Consider the following 20,513-nt stretch of genomic DNA (forward strand, 5'->3'; position numbering starts at 1 on the left):
GAAGTAGGAGACAGTCTGCATTCAGGCAGGTGTGTACTCACTTTTGACAAAGCCTGTGACAGTGACCTGTTGATTTCATTTTGGCTCCCACAATGTGGCTTGCTTTCTTGTAGAGGGAAGGCTAAAGGACCTGGTCAGGTGTTCGGAAAAGATGAGGAGGAAGGTACTGTTGCTGTCCTAGTGTGAGCTTGCCAGTACTTCAGTAGTTGAGGAAGCCTGGTTGGATCTGTTGCATTATTAACTATTTCTTTCACATGATTCCCTAAAATGCTGTCATAAAGATTAGTCCTTGAGCAGGAAGGGCTCTTGAATTTAAAAGAAAAAAATACTTAAGGGGAAAGTTATATGCAAGGTGTGAGCAGTCCTGTGTGTTCTGCAAGAGGGAACTGAAGCTCTGTAAAAGTTGGAAATAAACGTGCAGCCTAATGGTAGATAGGTAAATCACAGCTGATCCTTCTGTAAAGAGGCTCTTCTGTGGCATTGGGGCTTACAGGAGGAAGGGAAATATTTACAAAAACATTGTACATAGCTCTTTAGCCCAGCAGGTTGCCACTTCTAACAGAAAATTGTTTCTTTGCCAGCACATTCATGGTACATAGGTAGACATGGAGAAAGGAAAGGCAGAGTAAATAACTTGTATTTAAGATAAGCCAGAGGAGTAGCACGCCTGTAGGGAAGCATGCTTAGATGGCTTTCTGTATGCTTACATCTTCTGAAATTATGAAATTAAATGAGTGAATTCTGATTGTATCTTTTTATGTACAAGTGATTTGTTGTAGAATAACTTTAACGTGAAGTTGCTTTTCATTCTGGCACAGACATCAGTTTTGGGCCGTTCATGAGAAAGACACTGAGGGTCTGGAGCATGTCCAGGGGCAGGCAACGGAGCTGGTGAAGGTTCTGGAGCACAAGTCTCATGAGGAGTGGCTGGGGGAGCTGGGGGTGCTCAGCCTGGAGAAAAGGGGGCTCAGGGGGGACCTTCTCGTTCCCCACAGCTGCCTGACAGGGGGGTGTAGTGAGGTGGGGGTCGGTCTCTTTTCCTAAGTAGCACAAGTGACAGGACAAGAGGAAACGGCCTCAAGTTGTGCCGGGGGAGGTTTAGATCGGATAGTAGGAAAACTTTCTTCATCAAAAGGGTTGTCAAGCGTTGGAACAGGCTGCCCAGGGAGGTGGTGGAGTCACATCTCTGGAGGTATTTAAAAGATGCTTAGATGTAGCACTTGGGAACATGGTTTAGTGGTGGGCTTGGCAGCGTTGGGTTAACGGTTGGACTCGATGACCTTAAAGGTCTTTTCCAACCTAAACAAATCTATGATTCTATGATCTTCCAGGTAATACTTTCAAGTCCTAGTCTTTTAGATCTTGATTGGACTTTGGACAACAGAGCATAGATGGCATGATAGTGGAGAACTATCAGGGATGATTCTTCTAACACTGCACTTACCTGTGTCCCTTATGGTGCCAACTGATGCGCCTGGCACGTTAGGTGCATAGCAGATGTTTTATTTTGGCTAGCTTGCTATGCTAGAAGAGTGACTGTGATTATAAGACTTTCACTCTTTTCAGAGTGTATTAAGCCTATTGAAAAGGCAAACAGAAAAACTCACTTTCCACTATTGTTCCTGAATTTTATTTAGTTTAAAGTGGAAAAGATTATGTAACATTTGTGTGGTGTAATAGGATGCTAATGTAAAGAGAAGTGGGTTGTGACATTAAATCTCAGGTGACTTCCAGTTCCTCAGTTCAGGTTTATCTAAAACAACCAGATTTTCCTTAATGTTTTTGCAATGCTTAAATAGTGCTAAAATAATATTGTCAGCTGTTGAATTTTCATCAGTGCACACTGAATCCACCTTGTCAGGAATAGCATGCGGTATGCGTCTGAGTGGTGTTTGTTGGTCTATATCTGGAAAGCTTTTATCTCTTAATATCTTGTTTCCTAATCCTGTTGCTCTATCCAGTAACGTTTCATAGCTCTGTCCACAGCTAAGAGGGACTTTGATCTCTATCGTGGTAGAAAATTTTGTAGTACTTTTCCCACAGATGCAGTTTCACTTATCTCTTACTACTTTCTCTGTTGGTTTTTAAGCTAAAAATTTCAAGCTGTACAAATTTAAAGGTGCCTACATACATTTTTGTAAAACTGAACTGTGTAACAGACTTCTCAGAATGCTGCCTCCCTTTTCAAGGTGTCTTTTTCCTTTTATTGGTTTTATGATTTTTGATTCTAATAGTCCGTTACCTTATTTTTGTGGCCATTTTTGTTTTCACTTAGTAGTTTTGAGCAAGAGTGTACTGAAACAAACTGTATGTAATCCATAGGATTACTGCTCTTCATCCACGCCACATGTTTCAAGGAAATTTATGTTGGCCATAGTGTCTACTTTCAGAGTTATTTTTAGCAGTTTGAGGAGGTTCTGTGAAATTGTGGCCATTTATTGAATGGTGTTTTCCAAAGGATATATGATCTCACTGGAGAAGGATGGGTTTTCTAGTTTTCAAGGCTTGAGAAACTTCCTATCACAGTCTGCTGGTGCTTTTCCCCTCCTGCATTTTTAAGTGGAAATGTTCTGAACAAGGGGGAAGTGTACATTAAACTGCTTTTGTCTTAACAGAGGACGTCAGGTTTGGTTGCACACGTGCAGTCTTACGGTTCTATCACATCTTCAAAAAGGATTGTAATTCCTTTAAAAATGTACTGTTCTCTTAAATTTAAGACTACAAAGGCAAGCTACAAAAGCACAGTCGATACAAAAGTGCACTCATATGATCATTGCTGTTCATGATGGCTGTCACCAGTGCTCCAAAACAATGTGTGTGGATCAGCGCTAGCTAGCAATTTCCAAAGGGATTCCAGTAATAATGTCAGGGTAACGGAGGAAAATACTCTATAAAATTCAGCTTCAGGCATCTATATTAGATTTTCCCTAATCCCTGTATAAAACAAAAGCACAAATACAAAAATACTGCAAATAGCCCTCCATGTCTGAAATGTCTAATAAGCCTTGAAAAACAATTGTGAAAAGGATGTGCTTGTATCTGGCTCCCCACCCTCCTTCCAGGGGAACAGGGAGAGGCACTTCTTGTCCAAATTAAGAGATGCAACGACTTCCTGTACGACTACCACAATATAGATTCATCTGCGCTAGTTTTCTTTACGCAAGCAAAAGATTTTTTTTTCTCAGTTCAGAAAAGATCCTTTAGCTGTTTGAATCTCCTTTGTTATAGGTTTTAACCTGAGCTATGTTAAGCTGAGAATGCTTAAGAAAGATCTTCTGTTTTGTTTCCAGCTAATATGTTAAACTGGATGGTTTTTGTGGTAGATCTTTTGCTGAAATCTCATAGTCTGTGCTGAAGAACTTAACTACTTTAAAAGAAAAAAAAATCATGGGGCACTTCATTTGAATTGCTGTAATGTTTTCAGAGCTATTATGCAAATAAATTGTTTATGTCTTGAAAATTCATTGTTTATCCCAACCATTTTCTGTAGCCAAAGATTCTTATACTCTTGGCATTTGAAAGGGTAAATATATTTATATTCTAAAGTTGCTGTTGGCTCTAAATTCTAAAATCCTTTAATGGTATGACCAGTGTATCAGCCTGAAATGTGTTTCCAGTTGTGTAAACAGAAATGTCTTTCATCAGTTTCAGCTGCTGTACCGTGAAGTTATCTTCTGTGTTGTATTTTGTGCCTTTTGTACGTAGCTCTGTGTGGGTTTGGGTTGTTCTAGGATACATTACAGCATCAGGAAGGACAAAAGAGCTTTGCATGCTGTTGAATTCATACATCTGGCATTTGCCGTTTCTGTTACTCTTCCTTTATACCATCAACACCTGTTTTGCTGACAACTTCAGTGTATCGTGTTTGCAAAACAGTTTGTTTCTCTGAATTTGTATGCACTTCCTTCTAGACAAATGTGCATACGTAAAAGGCTGATGTTGGCTGCTGGGGATTTATAAGATCAGCTTTTAGTATTGTCCATTTTTACAGTGGCCTGCACATGGCAGATAACTCTGAAATCTTGCTTTTACAACCTCTTTTGTTTAGTTAATGTCCCACTGCAGTGACGTTTATGACTGGATTAGAAAGAAAAAAAGAAGTTACACTCTCCAGTATGGCTGATATACAGCTGTTTTGTAAATGCCAAATAGCATATGAACCATATTCTAATGTTTTTCAACCTCTAGGCAGGTATTGATTCAAATGTGAATTCATTGTTCTAGCCGCACTAGAGTTAAAAATAGCTTGTGTTAGTGAGCCTAATTCTCAGGCATATAGTCACAGCTTTCAATGTGTGAAACTTGGGGGTTTTACGGACTTTGTTTCATAACAATGCAGTTATCGTCAGGCTTTATTAACAGGAGGATAGTGGTTTCCTAGCGCGTAACAGTTGAGTAATTCAGCAAAACTTGGAGTGAGTGTTTTCTTTTTAACCTGTTTGAACAAATTGCCATCTGTGTAAATGTATTTCCCATTTCAGTTGCAGATCGTCTGGGCTGTGACCCTCGAACGCGCTTCCAAGTTCCACCAAACACCAAGCAGTGGATCGCTTTACTACAGCGAGGAAACTGTACATTTAGAGAGAAAATACTGCGAGCAGCTTCACATAATGCCACAGCTGTGGTCATTTACAACAATATATCCAGTGAAGAACCTGTCACGATGACTCATCAAGGTAAATGAAATGTCATCTCTTTCACTATAATTATTTTTTGCCCAAGTACTCTTTTGCCATATAAATATTGCCAAAGAGCTCTTGGCAGTGCACAGATGCTATTTGAAATAGCCTCTTCTCTGATGATGTTTATATGTATGCAATATTGCAAAATGAGCCAATAATTTGGAGAAGTTGTTTTCCTTTAGCATACGTTTTATCCAATGAGGAACACTTTCCTTTGCAGTGGGGATATGGGTGTTTTGGAGTGAGGAAACACCTGTAAGACCTTAGGAGCAATCAGTTTCAAACCTTTCTGAAGAAGAAAAGCTAACATATAATGGAAGGTCTAGAATTTTGCAAAGCATCTGTACCTGAAAAATCTTTATAGTAGCATGTCTTCAACTGGCTGTTATAGTGGGGGCTTTCCAATGTTAAGTTACATCAGGATCTGAGCTTGCATGTTTGAGTGCCATACAGAAATCAACAAGAGTTAGTGATACAGAGAGCAGTTGCCTCTCTAAGTTGTCTAACATTAGACTATTGCTGTTCTAGAATAATGCTGAAAATCTGGATTTCTATGCATTTCTACTTTTTTAGGGCTATTGCTGTAAAATTTCACTGTTACTAGTGAGTTACTTTTAACTAGTGGGAGCCTCATACGTAAACATTTTCCTTGGTTGAAAAGGGTTTTCACAACTCTAACTACATTTTTCATTTTCCAAGAAGGTTTTCTCCGTTTATTTATTTCTCCGGAGTTATTTAGCTTAATCAGAAAAGGCAGATTTTTATATTTGAGGGCTGTACTGCCAGCTGATTATTTTTCTAGAACGTTTTCAGGTTTTTTTTTAAGTATATGGGGTTGCTTGGAAACTGGAATTTCCTAATTATTGCTCTGCATATTGTCACACAATTCAATTGGAATTGAATTCTTTTTCTAAAGAAGTGCCACGGTTGCTGCTTTCTCTTTGATAAGGGAAATGTCTTGTGGCTTCTTGTGGAGTTTGACCTTCCCAATTCGTTATACTACAGGAATTTTCCAGGGAGATTTTGACCTCTGTATAGCAATTCAAAGCCTGTTGACAGTCCATTTTAGTCTTAGGTACCTTCCTTAGACACTTTTGCAAGTAATCTGCAGGCAGAAAGTCCCCTATTCTAGTGAAACACTGTCACCTTCCTCTTGTGTTTTTTTGCCACTCTCTCTTTGCTGATGTAATACCCTCCTAAACCTTCAGGTCCGGTCTCTCTTTGAAATACCTGTAAAACTGTAAAGTCTGCAGTCTCTGTTTAGCAATGATTTGTGACTTCTCCTGTGTCCTGGAATACCTTACTGTGGCATAAAAAGAGACTACTAATAAAAATACAGCACTACCATTGTTTGCTCTATTGCATGTTAAATCATATAATAGGTTTGATTATAACTTAATATCTCCTTTCTCGTAATGCTGTTAGATTTAGCAGGTGCTTTCGTAGCAGGGGGATGGTATCTGTCTTTTATTAGGAAATCCTTGTTCACTCAGTGTTTCAGCTCTGAAGACCGGTGGGTTGTCTTTGAAACTGTATCAGTAGGTCCAGTGGTTCTGGGTGGTTGAAATAATGCCTCAAGCTTTAAAACATGAGCGCTGCTGTGAGTAAAAGGGTGTCTTGTAAGCTAGCCAGGCAACTATTTGGATACTTGGTATTTGGAAAAAAGCTAATACTGTCTTCAGCATGTTGACTTCCAAATATTTACTCTTACTCATGGCAAGCATATAAAAAATGTAATTACTGGCTGTGATGCATATTTTGAGTATTTAAAATACTTGGTTTTAGCTGAGTGTACTTAGTCCCTGGTATACCAGAATCTCCATCGCTGATTTGGGCTGTAGGCCCTATCTCAAAATTAATATTAAACTTGAAGTGTTCAAGCTATGCAGCAGGCTAAAAGTAATTATCTAGAACTGAAGTACCACCTTAATACCACACTGTAATGAAGAGGAATGTGGCTCCACAGCTTTTGTTTTGATTGCATTATGGTCATGTAAGGGATCTCCTTAGCAATCTGTGCTTTGCAGAGCTTCCTATAAATAAATTCCTGTTTGCTTGATGTAGGAACTGCAAGTGTGTGTAACAGAGACGCAGATTAGTCCTTTGGTGTTAGCCTCAGCACAGGGAGTGCTTGGAATCTAGTATTCCCCTCAGTGAGAACTATTCCAGTGGGATATAGATTCATGAACCTATGCTTACATGATGAGCCTATTCAAACAAAGGTCATGTATAAAGCAGTCTCGTGCACATTCAAGGCACTCTGAGGTCTTCTGTTTTCTGCCTTTTCAGCCATATCGCTCGCTGCTTGTATGCTTTTTAGATGGTGAACAGTCACATCATCTACTAATTAGATGTTCTGGTGCACTACATCTCTTCTCTTTAATATTTTCTATCCCTGAAGGTTGGGAGGAGTTGACAGTGTGTATTTGATAGTTGTGCTGGAAGGTGAGACACTGAGTTGGTCTTCCATATTGTATCTAGTGCTGTGTAGTATTCCTCTTTTCTTTTAAAAATGCGTTCTTCACAAAACAATTTTGCAACTGTATTAGGATGACCAGGTTTATGGCTCTACATTTGCTTCCATAGAGAGGTGAAAATAGACCTTGTGTCATTTTATATCACCGTAACATAATTCTTATACTGCAGTGTACCAAGCCTTGGGAATATTTTGTCTTCCTGGTGAAGCAGAGAGGAAAGCAGCAACTGCTCATAATGCACACTGTGAACTGCATGCTTTCCTACTTCTTGAACTATTGTTTGCCGGAATTCCAATCACCCACTTAAGCAATGCATGTGCTAAAAATAAGTAAAATTATTATATAGAAATATGTATATTACCCACCTGCAGAGAGATGATTCCCTGTGAGAAGAGTTCAGTAAGCAGTTCACACCTATGGGATTAATATTTTGTCCAAGTTATTTTATGCTTGAACAGACACTTGAAAACTTTAATCTTATGGAAATTTGTTCGTACTTAACATATTACTTAGCAGAATATAAACTCCTTCTGTTGGCTAGGTAATAATTGTTACTCTTTAATCGGTCTATCATCACCATTTCAAATGAACAGTTTTTATTGCTAATATCAGAATTTGCTGCTTCTTGTGTGGTAGTTCACTGTCTCTGCCTCATCGACTTAAAGTTGAGTTTTGACATAGGTATTGACCTTAAGGAGTTAGTGAACTTTAAAAAAGATATATATTTCTGTTAATGTTATTTGTGACATTTTTCTCTTCTCTGTGTATATCCTTGTATGTATTACTGTGTGCATGTAAAATATGTTTATTTTATACATTCTCATAGATGTCCTCTATCAACCTAAGCGAAGGACATCTTTCCCAGCATAGCTTATGTTGGACTATGATATCACTGGCAGGAAGGCAGTTTTATGAGTGGTTTTGCTTGCTACTTCTGTTAAAGCAGAAAAAATAATTGCCTAATGTAAAAAAGAGCCTATGTGGTAGAGGAAATATGTAGCAGCTGTCGTCTTTATAATCAATTATGAGAATAGGAAGGAAATGCAGGTAAAATAGCATTTTAATTCTTTTTTTGTTTGTGTGTAGTGGAGGCAGTACTGTGAAGTACACTATCAAATTTAACTGTTTTGATCTTTATTAAAATCTAGACTTTTATTTGGATTTATAGAAAAGAATATAAGCCAAAAAAGCCTCTAAAGTTAAAATTTCATACTTGGAATTTATGGAATAAATATAGACAGAATAAGATAAATATAGAAGAGTGTGTGAAAAAGAAGTTGCTGGATTCAAGTAACTACTGTCCATCAGTGCTGAAGAAGCTTCCTGAAGTATTGAAACAACTTCCAATACCTTTTTCAGAGGTAAATCTTTTAGTTTTAGAACAAGCTGCAGATGTCTCCTCAGGTTCAATCTTCGTTGCACTTCTAAAGAAACGATGCGTTCGTTTCCTGCCAGAAGGTGTTTCTGTCCTGTGATGTGTGTCCTGTAAGGTGACGGTCTCCCGCTGTAGTACGACGAGAGCTCCCCAACGCTGGCTCCCAGAAACAGTTTTCCTTTCAAAGGGAGGATTCTCACAGCCCTGTATTCGCTTAAAAAGCACACTAGCACAGGAAGCAAGGTCTGTACTTGCTTTGAACTCTGATAAAACTGCATGTATTTTATGTGGCTTATTTTAGGTCACTGGGTCAGAGGCAGGAGGGACAGGAAGCAATTTGGAGTTGTTGCCATCTAATGGCTATTTGGTGTTCTTGCCCTGATTCGGAGTGGGTAGGCTGCAGAGATCCAGCTCTTGAAACGCTGCTCTCTGTGCCACGCTCGCTGCGTGCGGCACTTCTCTTCCTCTGCTGCTTGCCTTTCTCTCACGGATGTCTCTTTATGTAACTGTAAACAGAACTGATGTGTGAAAGCTATGGCAGGGTGCATTGCAGATTATTTAGCACAAGTGTGTGCTGACGAATACGGTCTATACCAAATCCGTTGCAAAACTTTCCCTGGATTACGGAGACCTACTTTTAATCCACAGCTCAAAACTAATCTTATTGTATGTTAGAGTATTCTAGTTATAATTTATTATTATTAATTTACCTTGGAACATTAGTGAAAAGGTAGGAGAGATGAGTCATTAAAGCTGAAGCTTGAAAAAAGGCAAATCAATAGTCTAACCACAGCTTAGGTATTTTTTTGTCATTTTAGATTGTTTTTTATATTTGCTAATTGAAAATGTGGGGAGCAAGTGTCAACAGCAGTATAGTTAATCCTATTTCCCACTGCATTTCTTGGAGATGCGTTCATCGGGAAGATCTGTCCCACAGTAGATGGGAGTGTCTGACAGTTAACAAGATGTGGAGCGGAGTGTGTTTGAAGCACAGATTCTGGACCATAAGGAAGCACTTGCCTCTTCAAGATAAGCCAGGGAAACCCCTTTCCAAAGCTAACATAGCCTCAGTGCCTTGCACAGTTCCTTACCAGCATGTCTGCGTGGTGTATGCCTCCTCCACAACTGAAATAACAGCAGTTAGACTCATTTTTCCTTAGCCAGCTGAAAGGGTAATTAGTTCTGTGACTGTGAAAAGGCCCACGGGACTGTTAGTGACTGTAAGTAATTACATTCTTTTTCTTATCCAAAGTCTGAGCTCCAGCAGCAGAGTAATTCCCAAAATCTATGGATTCAGTGGAATTAAATTTATGATATTAATCTGTGACTATGCTTTTCGTGATGCTCTAAAAATATTTTGTAGTGTCCTTGGGTAAGGTTTGCTTGCCACTGCTCTTTCATGCTTTGCTGAATTTGATTGGAATGACTGTCCAGATTGATGGATCTGTATGGAAGTTGTTTGTAGATAAAAGAAAATACATGAGCATGGCAGATGACCCTTCTAGGAAATCTCTGGGGGTTTTAGCTCCAGCTTCCACTAGTGGGAATATGAACTGCTATCCAGAAATAGCAAAATGGAAGTCACCTACTAGCAACTGGTCACACTACAGATTGCAGGATTATGGAGACCTTTAGTTATCAAAACCCAAGTGTGTCTTAAATTGATGAATAGACCAGTAAGGTCTACGTTACAGTAACACTATTGGTTAATCAAGAATGTGACACTGTAATCAGTGATTGGGTGTTAAATCGGATGTAGCCTAACAGGTTTTGGACATTGTTCAGACGTATGCATGGAGAAGGGTTGTTTTGAAATAAGCAGAATTACCTTCTGAAGATTCAAGACTTGCATATTTCAAAAATATGTGAAACTGACATGAGGAACCTTTTTTTCAGTAGTGTCATGTGTTAGGATTACACCATTTCCTTAGTCAAAGCTTAATGTGACCCTTCTGCTTTTTATTAATTTGCATTTGTTCAAGGTCTGAATATAAAATTTGGTCTACTTTGTTAGCATACTAATACCTTATCAGTAACAGTATTCGTTATATAGGATTGCAAATAGTTTACTCACCATAATACATAGTTAAATGCCTTGTAAAACTGTGAATGACAAAAAAATATATCTGTGCACAGATTGTGGAAAGGGGATGATAAAATGATAAATTCCTTTGTACCAAGTATTTTTATTCTTCCAGCATTATTTAAGTGGACTGTCTGTTTCCTTTTCAAAAAAATTGTTGTGCAAGTAGATGCAAAGAAGCATTGCTAAAAGAGAAAAAAGATGTGTGAGATGTCTCTGTAAAATCATTGCAACATCTGTCAGCTTTTCCCTTATCTAGGCTTGGTTTTCCCTAGTGTTAAGAACGCAAAAGGTCACATGCATTAAAAAATATATATATAAATGTAATTTCCAGAAGATGAAAGTCCTTCTACAGAAACAGAATATGTGATATAAGTAGAATGATGAAGGCAGTCAAAAGTGGTGGTGGGGGAGGAATCCATAAACTCCTGAAGACGGTCTCCTTACCATTTTAAGTGAACTCTGCTGCAGTTCTGGCTCCAGAGATGTGTAACTTCTCCTGCTGGGTGCTCCTGCCTTCTCAGCCCAGCCATGACTCTGTCCTCCTGGTGCCCGTCAGAAACACTGAGGTAGCACATTTTTGCTTTCAAAAGTCAAGATGGGGCAGAGATTCAGGAACTTGTGGGATGCTTAGAGAAGAGGTGGGTGCATCTTATAGCTTAATAGGAGGATCTTAATTTTTCTACAGTGCTTAGTTTCATATGACTTGTAATAGAAGACAAAAAGGAGCTCTGAGGGTTAGATTGATGGAGAGGAAATCCTGTGTAGCGAAGTCAAGGTCTAACACCTGTCTTCTACATACCGATATTGTCTTGCATCTTTGCAAAAGGCTGTTGGTTTTCTTGAGTTGGGTACACTGTGTGTAGCAGAGGGTCAGCTGGACCTTGTCAAGTTTGAGGAAATCCAGGGGCATAGCTCCACCATCTCATGTGTATCAGTGCGATTTGGACTTGTGAATGAAGCAGGAGCATGTAGCTGTGACTACCTGTTTTGATCTTGCGCAGATTTCTCCGTAAGAAACATCTCCCTGAGTGCCAGAATAGAGCAGTTGGGTTATGAAATAATGTGTCAGCAGTTGTCATCTAAATATGGCCCAACAGTTCCTCAACTGATTTTGCTATTTAGCACTCCTTTTTAGGAACTCTTGGTCATAGTAGATTATAAAGCTGATTGAAAATATGGCAAGAATATTTTACTGAGGCATCATTTCTAGTGAAGGAGGACGGGCTTTGGAAAGGTAATTTCTGCTTAATAAGAAGATTATTTATCACATATGGACTTGGTGCACAACAAGAATCTGATTAGGCTTTAATATTTGTTTTGAAGTTAATTGTCACACCCATCTTTGGAAAGCTACTCTTGCTGTTTCTGATTTTCTAATCATATGCTGCAGTCATACGCCTGTTTTTCTTAAAGGAACAGAACTTTGTGAACGTCCATCACATGTCTATTAGCAGTATAGCAATGCATGGTACGTTGCAAAATACTAAAGGGTATTTAATCATATTTAGAGGGCATAGTGCAGTGCCCTTTCTTAGCCTGGCAGAGTAAAATCTGTTGAAGCTCTTTTTGCTGCAATCAAAGAATAGCTTTGAGCGTTCTTCAGACATAAATTGACTGTATTTTGGTTGCAATTCACAGAAGCGTGTTCCTCACTGAACTTTGAATAATCTGCTGCTTTGTTCTCTTAGGCACACAGTCAGAATTCAAGTTTTAACCTCAGAAGATTATTTTTTTAGATTGTTTTACACAGGTTTATGCAGCAGAGACAGTTGTGACTTCTGCAAATATCTGCCCAATATTTTGGGGTAACAGTTCCATATGCTGCTGTCCTTCACAATTTTTCCCATGTTATTGTTGTAATACCTGTTCTAGTGTCTGACACTGCATAAAATAGGCATCCTAAAGTAAATGTTCATGTACAGACAAGAATTCAACATTTTCATGTTTCAAAGGCAACAGGAAGACAAACATTTTTAAATGCTGTCCAGTCTCATTTAAAATTTGATGTATATTCTTGGCATTTACTACTTGCCTTACTTAAAACCAAATAGCTGACAAATACTATGGTGTTTTTTTCTGTCTTCAGAAGTATTTGATTTGGGACATCTCAACGTATTTTACTCCTGAGGTTGCACTTGTGTGTTGACAGCTCGGATGTGCTCTTGTTTACATTTTGATTAGATCAAAATAAAAATACGTGCAGCTAGACCTGTTTTAATCACTCTGAAGATATGCCAAGGGTTGTTGTCTTGGTGTCTGCTTTTCCAAAAGCCTGGTTTAGAATGTAAGACTTTGTTCTTCACTATTACCTTAACTTCTCTGGTTTATATCAGAATAAAATTTTATCTGAAGAATTTGTGTGTTTTTCCTCAATGCTGTTAAGTACTATGGAACTTGTATTTAAAGGCTACACTCCCCAAAGCCCACCTTTTCTGGCAGTGCAGCTTTGCATACAGCTCAGCATGCCTTTTCCCTTGCCTTCACCTCATGGGTTCCATGGATTATATATTCCCTGTGGCTAAAGCCCTTACCTTGTAGGGGTAATTCTTGCTTTTGCCTCTTCTCCCTTGCAGCTCAGACATCTTCTGGTGTTTTCACAGAACTTGTGATCGCTGTCTCAAAAATTCACATGTAACTGTGGCACTTCATTTGTGCTTTCCTGTTTTCTCTGCTGATGTTTTGTGGGCTCCCAAATTCTGTTGCCGTGGTTTCACAGTTACTTAATGTTGTTCCAAGAAATCTGCCACTCACAGTAATAGGACTAATCCCTTTCCTGGGTACTGAATAGTGTGTGTTGCTATATTTTTATTTCTGATATAACATGTTCAGAAATGATAGCATAGTTGTGGGCGTTTAATAGAAGAATAGGGAAGTCTGGTTTGTGAAGATGGGCAGTTTTGTTTCAAAGTACATTTATCATTATGATCTTCCAATTGTTGCAGTCAAGCAATGGCATATCAATGTCTGAATTGTGCCCTGAATCCAACCTACAAATGCCTGTCTGCTCCATGCTTTATTAGGAAGGTGAAGATTTTGTTTGCTTTTTAAGTACTCTGAAATTTCCACCCAGCAGAATAGTTCAGATAAGAGTGTGTTAAGTTTAGGTTTTTCAGAGTGAAGTCATGAAAGGATTCAGTTGCAATTAAGTATTGTCTGCTATTTAGAGAGAATGATATTTTCACAGGTGTGAGATGAGTGCAGTCCATCTGCTTCATGCTGTGTCTGCAGCATCAGCAAGGCACTATGAAAGACTTAGGAAATTACAAGGACTTTAGCTGCAAATATCAGCCAACAGAAAAGTGCTAACCTTGGTAATGAATGTGTGACTTAATTCTCAGTTCTCTGCAGGCCTTGTTACATCAAGTCCAAACAGTTCAGTGCCTCTTACAGGTGGCTCAATGTTTGCCACGCTTGAGATGGGATCTAAGTTTTTGCTTGCCCCATCTGTGAGAAGGTGGATGAAGCATTGCAGCAGTAACAGCAGTTTGGTGCCAAGTTGCTTATGTGCCCAGGAGGAATTGTCTCACCTGTCCTTCTCCCTGAGTATTGACCAAACAGCTGCCTGGGGTGTTCACAAGCCCAGGACAGAGGGGGCGAAAAAAGAAAAAAAAAAAAAAAATATATCAGCTGTTTGGCCGTTGTGTTTTGCCAGGCTGCCATTTCCTGCATCCTCCAAGGGACAATAGATGGATGGAAGCTGTCTGAAGCCTGCCGTTTGAACCATGCCTGTCCTGAGCTTGGTATCCTGGCCAAGTTGTCCACATTTTTGAGCTTCAGACAAACATTTGATAGTCAAGAATCAAAAAGCAAACACAAAAGGAAACAATTATTTGCTTGTCATGAGTGAGACTACTAGTTTTTCTTTGAGATTACTTTCTATTGACTTTCTAAAGAGTTGTATAACTATCCTAATTAAACATGCACATGGTAAAATTGCAAGCTAGAAAGAGCTGTCTGGGCTTGGATGATAGCAATTAAATGATTTATTTTTACAGGCATCAATATTTATCTTTTGCCTACCGTCTGTCCTAGCTCGTCATCTGTGGTTGAGTGTGTAGTTCGTTTGGTTTAGTTAGCATTCCAGCTTCTTCTCTCTGAACAGAGTTCTTGGCTGAGAAGAGTATTGTTTTTTGTAAGATTATGTAGTAAGACCATCTTCTAACTTTTGCACAGTTAGTGTTTCTGTGTTCACCTGAGGATTTTTTTTTTCCCATTTACATTTCAGAAATGCAGGGTTTCAAGGTGCTTAAAATAAATGAGTCAGTGTCTCCTCCTGGGCCCAATTGTTCTCAAACAGGGAGCTCTTGCTAAAATTATTTAGGGTGATGCCCCTGACAAAAATATGGATGAACCAAGTCCCAGTTTCTGCTGAGCTTCAGTATGTTAAACGGCACAATTTATTTTTCTTTTCTGCAGTTCTCCTTGGCTCTTGCAGGGTCAGAGGCAACAGTAGCACTTGGGCTGTTCCCAGTTGAGTGACTTGGAATGCAAATCACTTTGCAGTGATGCCAGAGGTTCCCTTTGTGCTGGGCTTTATATAAAACACATTACAGATTGTCAGCTTTGTCTCATTCCCTCTGCAGCAGGGAATAGGTGGAGGCTTCAGCTTTTGATGCAGACAGAACTGGACTAGTATTGAAAAATCATGGTCAGCTTCTCTTTGCAGATGACTGTAAATCATGTCAAAATGCTACACTGAGTGCTTTGGACTGATATTTTGATACTAATATAATTCCTCGGTGCAAATAAATACCTACTGGGGAACCTTAGCAGAAACACATGCTCTGGGAAATACGGTCCCTCCTGCACCCTTCCCTGCCTTCCTTCACTATACAAACTAGATACGCAGAACAGAAGTGAAGCCTAGGGAAAATATCAATCAGTATAAATTATCTGCTCTTGATTGATCTTGCACCATCTGAGCTGCAGGGGTTTGGGGTTGCATGAACACATGCTGCATCTACAATCAGAATCTTGCAGGAAAGGTGGCTCTTGTTCTGTAATTAAGTGCTGCACATCTGGGCAGGGACTCTTCCCAACTGGACAGACAGGAATCTGAGCGGATTTCCTCTAAAGCAAGTAATGGATTTTTGCTCTGTTTCTGAGCTTTGCTGCCTATCAAATATCTTGGTTAGTTTGCAGGAAACCTAACTCAGTACATCTCAAACTGAAGTGTCTCTAGAGAGCTGGACTGAAGTGGATCTTGTGTGAATCCGTGGTATATTAGTGATTAAGTAAGTTGTATCCATGAATTGTGTTGGGGTTTGGTTGCTATTTAAAGCTTTTGAGTTACTGTGACACTTATTTCAAAAAATATTCAGAAGGTAATGTTAAACATTCTTTTCCCACTTAGACCCATTACTAGGACAAGGTGTTAATGTCTTTACCATTTCAATTTTAAATAAATAAAAGTTGAAATTTCTTGCAGGAAAACAGCTCTGGAGCTGTGGAGTATTCTTTTAAATTATTGTGCAAATCTTAATTTCTGCGATTATCTGATTTGATTCTTCTAAGTACTTCTGTCAGCACAGTGTACAACACCAATGTTGGGGAACTTGCTCTGAAAACTGAGGACAGGGACTGTAAAAGTTGCTATGTGGCATGGTGAATGGTAAGAGTGATAACATTTGAGATTGCTACACAACTCTGGTAAAGCCCCCATTTTGGCAAACTGTATAGCTGTCTGGGTCCTTCGCCCTGACTTATTGTGCCCTGGGTTTCCAAGATGATGTGCTTTTGCATCTTCTGCATCATTTTGTGCATACAATAACTTCTTAGAAATCAGATTTTGATTAACACAAGTAATGTGTTCAAAGTCTTTTAAAACAGGACCTCATGTTCTCTCTTTACTGTCACAGTAGGTTGTCTGTAACTTAAATCAACTCTAAATCCAAAACCTCAATACTGAAGTCACTTGCATTATACGGTTTCTCTCTGAGGGAATGTCAATTGGAGCAAGCAGATGGAGCAAACAGATGAGCAGATTTTGCAAGCGTTTTGAAAATAGGTCTTGAAAGCGGTTTTAGTATAGGAAGCACATAGAGCTGGATGAATGAGAATAGCACTCGCAAGGATTTTTTCTTTTTGGCTTTGGTTTTCCTATAAACTTTGCTTTCTTTTGAACGTCTATCAGAATTTCAGAACTGCCCTGAGTTCAAGATCCTTTTTTTTTTTTTTTTTTTTTTCTCCCCAATGCGGCCTCTGCTTTTAAAACATAGGTGCTCTCTCTGCTCTACAGGTGACTTTGTTCTTTTTTCAGGAAGTCTTGTGGTTTAATTCTTACTCTTGTACCGATAATTTTCTCTTTGGGGCAGGAGGTAGTTTAGAGGCAAGACACTATGAAAACCAGATGGGCTACGCATTCGAAATGGAGCTGATGAAGCTGACAGCCTCTTTGTGATCTTATCAAGCATGTCTTTGTATGAGTGATAAAAACAGCGCTCAAACCTCTCAAGTTTTTTTTCTCATTTCTTTGCTACTTTGCAACCAGGCTTATTCACTTTACTTTCACTTCTCTCTGAAGTGATGTAGGTAGAAGTTTGGCTTTGCTTCTGTGCTGGAATTGTGATTTACAGATCTTTGACAACCTTGGTGGCCTGTGAAAGCTGCACAAGCTTGCAGGGGACCTTGCATAACTCTCCAGAGCAACTTTAACACAGCACTGTGTGTACTAAGACCACTCTAGCAATATCATTGAACTCATCTGATTTTCTGTGAGTGGCCTATTCAGCTATTCAGAGCCTCAAATCTGGAATAAATGTACTTTTGAAAGCTAGTTCAGACTGCATACAGTAATTAAATTATGGGAAGTACTGTGTAACCACTGGTAAAAGATCTTGCTATGTGTGGAGCTGCAGACAGTTTGCATGTTAGTGCCCTAATTTGAAAACCTGGGTTTGAAGGACAAGCCATGAGTTGAGTGCCCAGGAACATGTTCCATGTGCCATAAATGGATTAGATTAAAAAACCTCAGAGGTTGTTGAACAGCTTTGCTTTTGGAAAATCTTGAGTGGCATGCCATGTTAATTTAAAATGTAAATTAAATATTTTTTTCTTTTTTATAGGAACTGGAGACATTGTTGCTGTCATGATTACAGAATCAAAGGTTAAGGAGATCCTGAATTACTTGGAAAAGAATATCTCTGTCCTGATGGCAATAGCAGTGGGGTCCCGTGTTCCTCCAAAAAACTTCAGTCGGGGCTCTCTAGTCTTTGTGTCAATATCATTCATTGTGTTGATGATAATTTCTTCAGCATGGTTAATATTTTACTTCATCCAGAAGATCAGGTACACAAGTGCACGTGACAGGAATCAGGTAAGGGGACTCCTTTTTCTTTCCTCCCCCCACAAGTTCTGGAGGTGATATTTCTGTATACAGTAGTCAATAGAGAACAAATAATTTCTAAGGAATTTCCATCAAACTAGCATTCAGAACCTCTTTGTTCCAAGGCAAAGCATGTTGCCAGACAAGGATTTTTACTTAGTGAAGTGTGTTTGTCCCGAGCAGCACCAGTTCAAGATCTTATTACATGACAGGAAAGAACAGAACTGAAGCTAAATGTTTGGGGGTTGGTGAGTCTAAGTCCAAGAGGAAGACCGAATCTATGTTGACTGAATATTGCATACTGTATGTACATTGGGAATGGGGAGGAAAGTTAAATTGTGAATGAATTTGGTAGTGTAGGAGAACACAGAGCTAATGTTATGAATTCTATCCATGTTCTTAAGGATAGCTTCAGTAATAGTTAAGGTAATTCAGAAGTTGTATAAAGGTATTTCCAAACTATAAACTGTCATGAATGTTAGGCTAAGAAAACTTAGGTATGGAGCTACTTAGTGATCTCAGCTTTATTCAAGATCGCACTTGGTATGGACTGCCTAATTCTCCTGGTCATACCTTGTAATTACAATTTTGTCAAATATGCCTTTCTTACATTCTTCTTCAACTCCTAATTTAATCTGAACTTAATTCAGTTCTTACTCAGATCTTGACTAAATCAAGTCATCAACTCAAATACGGATTAAACTTTAGGAGTAAATGTTTTACTAGTGTGGACTTAATGGCCTACTGCCTCCATGGTGTGCCTTGGCTTTTATTGAGAAGGGTCAGTAAACCTCAGCAAGTCCACTGTGCTGTCTTTGCTTTTGTATCTCTCCATCAGGGCTAACTTACAAAGCTGCTGACCTCTAGTCATTGTCCCCCCCTTTCCCCTGAATTATGGATAATGCATAGGAGCTCACTGTGAAGCAGTGCTTTGGTGTTTTGTCAAACTTAAAACAAATACAGACTTATAAAGCCTCAGTTATGACAAAGGATTTCCTTTTTAGTTCCTATAAATAGTGTCTGATGCTGCAGGTCCCATGGGCATCCTGTAGATTTTCCTAAGGATGTCATTCTTAAATGACCACACTGTAACCAGTACTTAGTGTGGTCCCTTGGGATGGTGAAAGTTTAAATATAACCGTTATTCAATGGATGTCTGTGGAATACTAAATTGTGCCTTCTCTATCCCCTACATGGTTCTAGGCTTCTTCCAAATGTCCATGATTCAAAACAGTTGCTCCATGGGGAAAGGGCTCTTATGACCTTTTTTCTTTCTTTAGATTTGTACAAAGGTCAGGAGAAACTTGATGAAAATTTTATGCAGTTTAAAAAGCTGAGCTTATTAAACTTTAATAAGAAGGTGGCGACAGCTGTGGCTTATTTTTGAAGCGCTTTGAGAGCTTTCACAGAGAGAAGGCTGTACTGTTAGTGATGAAATAACTTGGTTTAGGCTATGATCTTGTTTTTAAGTTATGTCAAGAGACACTTTTAAAAAAAATCAAAAACATGCTGTTTTGTAGATAGTGGTATTCACATCATTGCTCTTGTGCACTTCCGCCAGAGGCATGAAACTCTTGCATGTGGTGGTGGCCTTTTCCATCAAGACAGTTCTGGTTTTAAAAGCAAGCATGTGCTGTATGCCTGTGCCTTAATTTATCAAAATAGCAAATCCCAAGCATTTCCAATGTTACCATTAAAAAGTATTTGTTAAAATTAGAAAATGGAAGAGGTGAATCTCTTAAATGAAAGTGAAGGAAGTTATTGTTTAGCATACTTAGGTAAATAAGAGAAGATGTATACTTTTTGGAAGAGTTTTGCTGAAATGTTATGCTTCCAATAGGAAAATAATCCTTCTTTAAGATTTCTTGTAGTGCATATACAGTCATATGTGGTACAACTAAACAAAAATACTGCCCACAATTACTTAGTTGGTAGTGTTGAACATTTAAGTTAAATGCTTTCAGCCTTATTCCTTTCTTAGTAATCACACTTTTGGTTATGGTTATCTACTCCAGCAGTGTGCCAGCATGTTCTGTGTCATTAAGTACTCTGGCCTATATGCTTGTTCCAGGACATGTAATTTAGATTTGCTTAAATTGCCCAATTTCTCACATGTTGAAGTTAGGATGAGATTTCTGACTTTAGGAAGCATATAATTTCCCCATCCCAGCTCTGTTTCTGGTGCTGCATTTCCTGTGTGGGTATGCTTCAGTAGTTCAGACTGAGTGATTTTTTTCAAGTCCATGCTCTAAGAAAACATAAAAAGAGCAGGTTTTCTGTAGAAAGCATTAAAAAAGCACATATGTAATTCTAGAATAATAATGGTACTGTTGGTTGTGGTGGGCTTCTGAGGTTTTTGTGTTTCTCAATTAAAAGCAGCCACCTTAGTTTCAGTGTGTATGCAGAGAAAACGTATGGTACAAGGGGGTACACCTTATGCAGGATTTGATTTCCAACTGTATAGAAGGTGGGCACAAAAACCCCGCATTTGTTACAAGCTATATGGGAGGTTTTGATAGGCACAGTTTACATTCTCTGAAAGAGCCCATCTCTTTCAAAGGCAGAATAT

At 38.9% G+C, this 20,513-nt stretch overlaps 1 protein-coding gene and 1 long non-coding RNA gene across 3 annotated transcripts in view; one reads left to right on the forward strand and one right to left on the reverse strand.

Moving 5' to 3' along the window:
* The window catches only part of RNF130 (ring finger protein 130), a 43,167-nt gene that overhangs the window by 6,299 nt on the left and 16,355 nt on the right, over positions 1-20,513 (forward strand). For both annotated transcript variants that reach the window (XM_055813228.1, XM_005231875.3), the window contains exons 2-3: positions 4,482-4,676; positions 17,685-17,935. In XM_055813228.1, coding sequence (XP_055669203.1) covers positions 4,482-4,676; positions 17,685-17,935 — 446 coding nt within the window. The remainder of the gene's footprint in view (positions 1-4,481; positions 4,677-17,684; positions 17,936-20,513) is intronic.
* On the reverse strand, positions 7,299-13,598 carry LOC129785099 (uncharacterized). Its single transcript, XR_008748628.1, has 3 exons — positions 13,152-13,598; positions 10,609-11,644; positions 7,299-9,040 (listed from the first exon to the last, which is right to left on the reverse strand). It is a non-coding gene; the product is annotated as an uncharacterized LOC129785099 (long non-coding RNA).

This window comes from Falco peregrinus, chromosome 8 (genome assembly GCF_023634155.1).
Source record: "Falco peregrinus isolate bFalPer1 chromosome 8, bFalPer1.pri, whole genome shotgun sequence".
In the NCBI taxonomy this organism is placed as follows: Eukaryota; Metazoa; Chordata; class Aves; order Falconiformes; family Falconidae; genus Falco; species Falco peregrinus.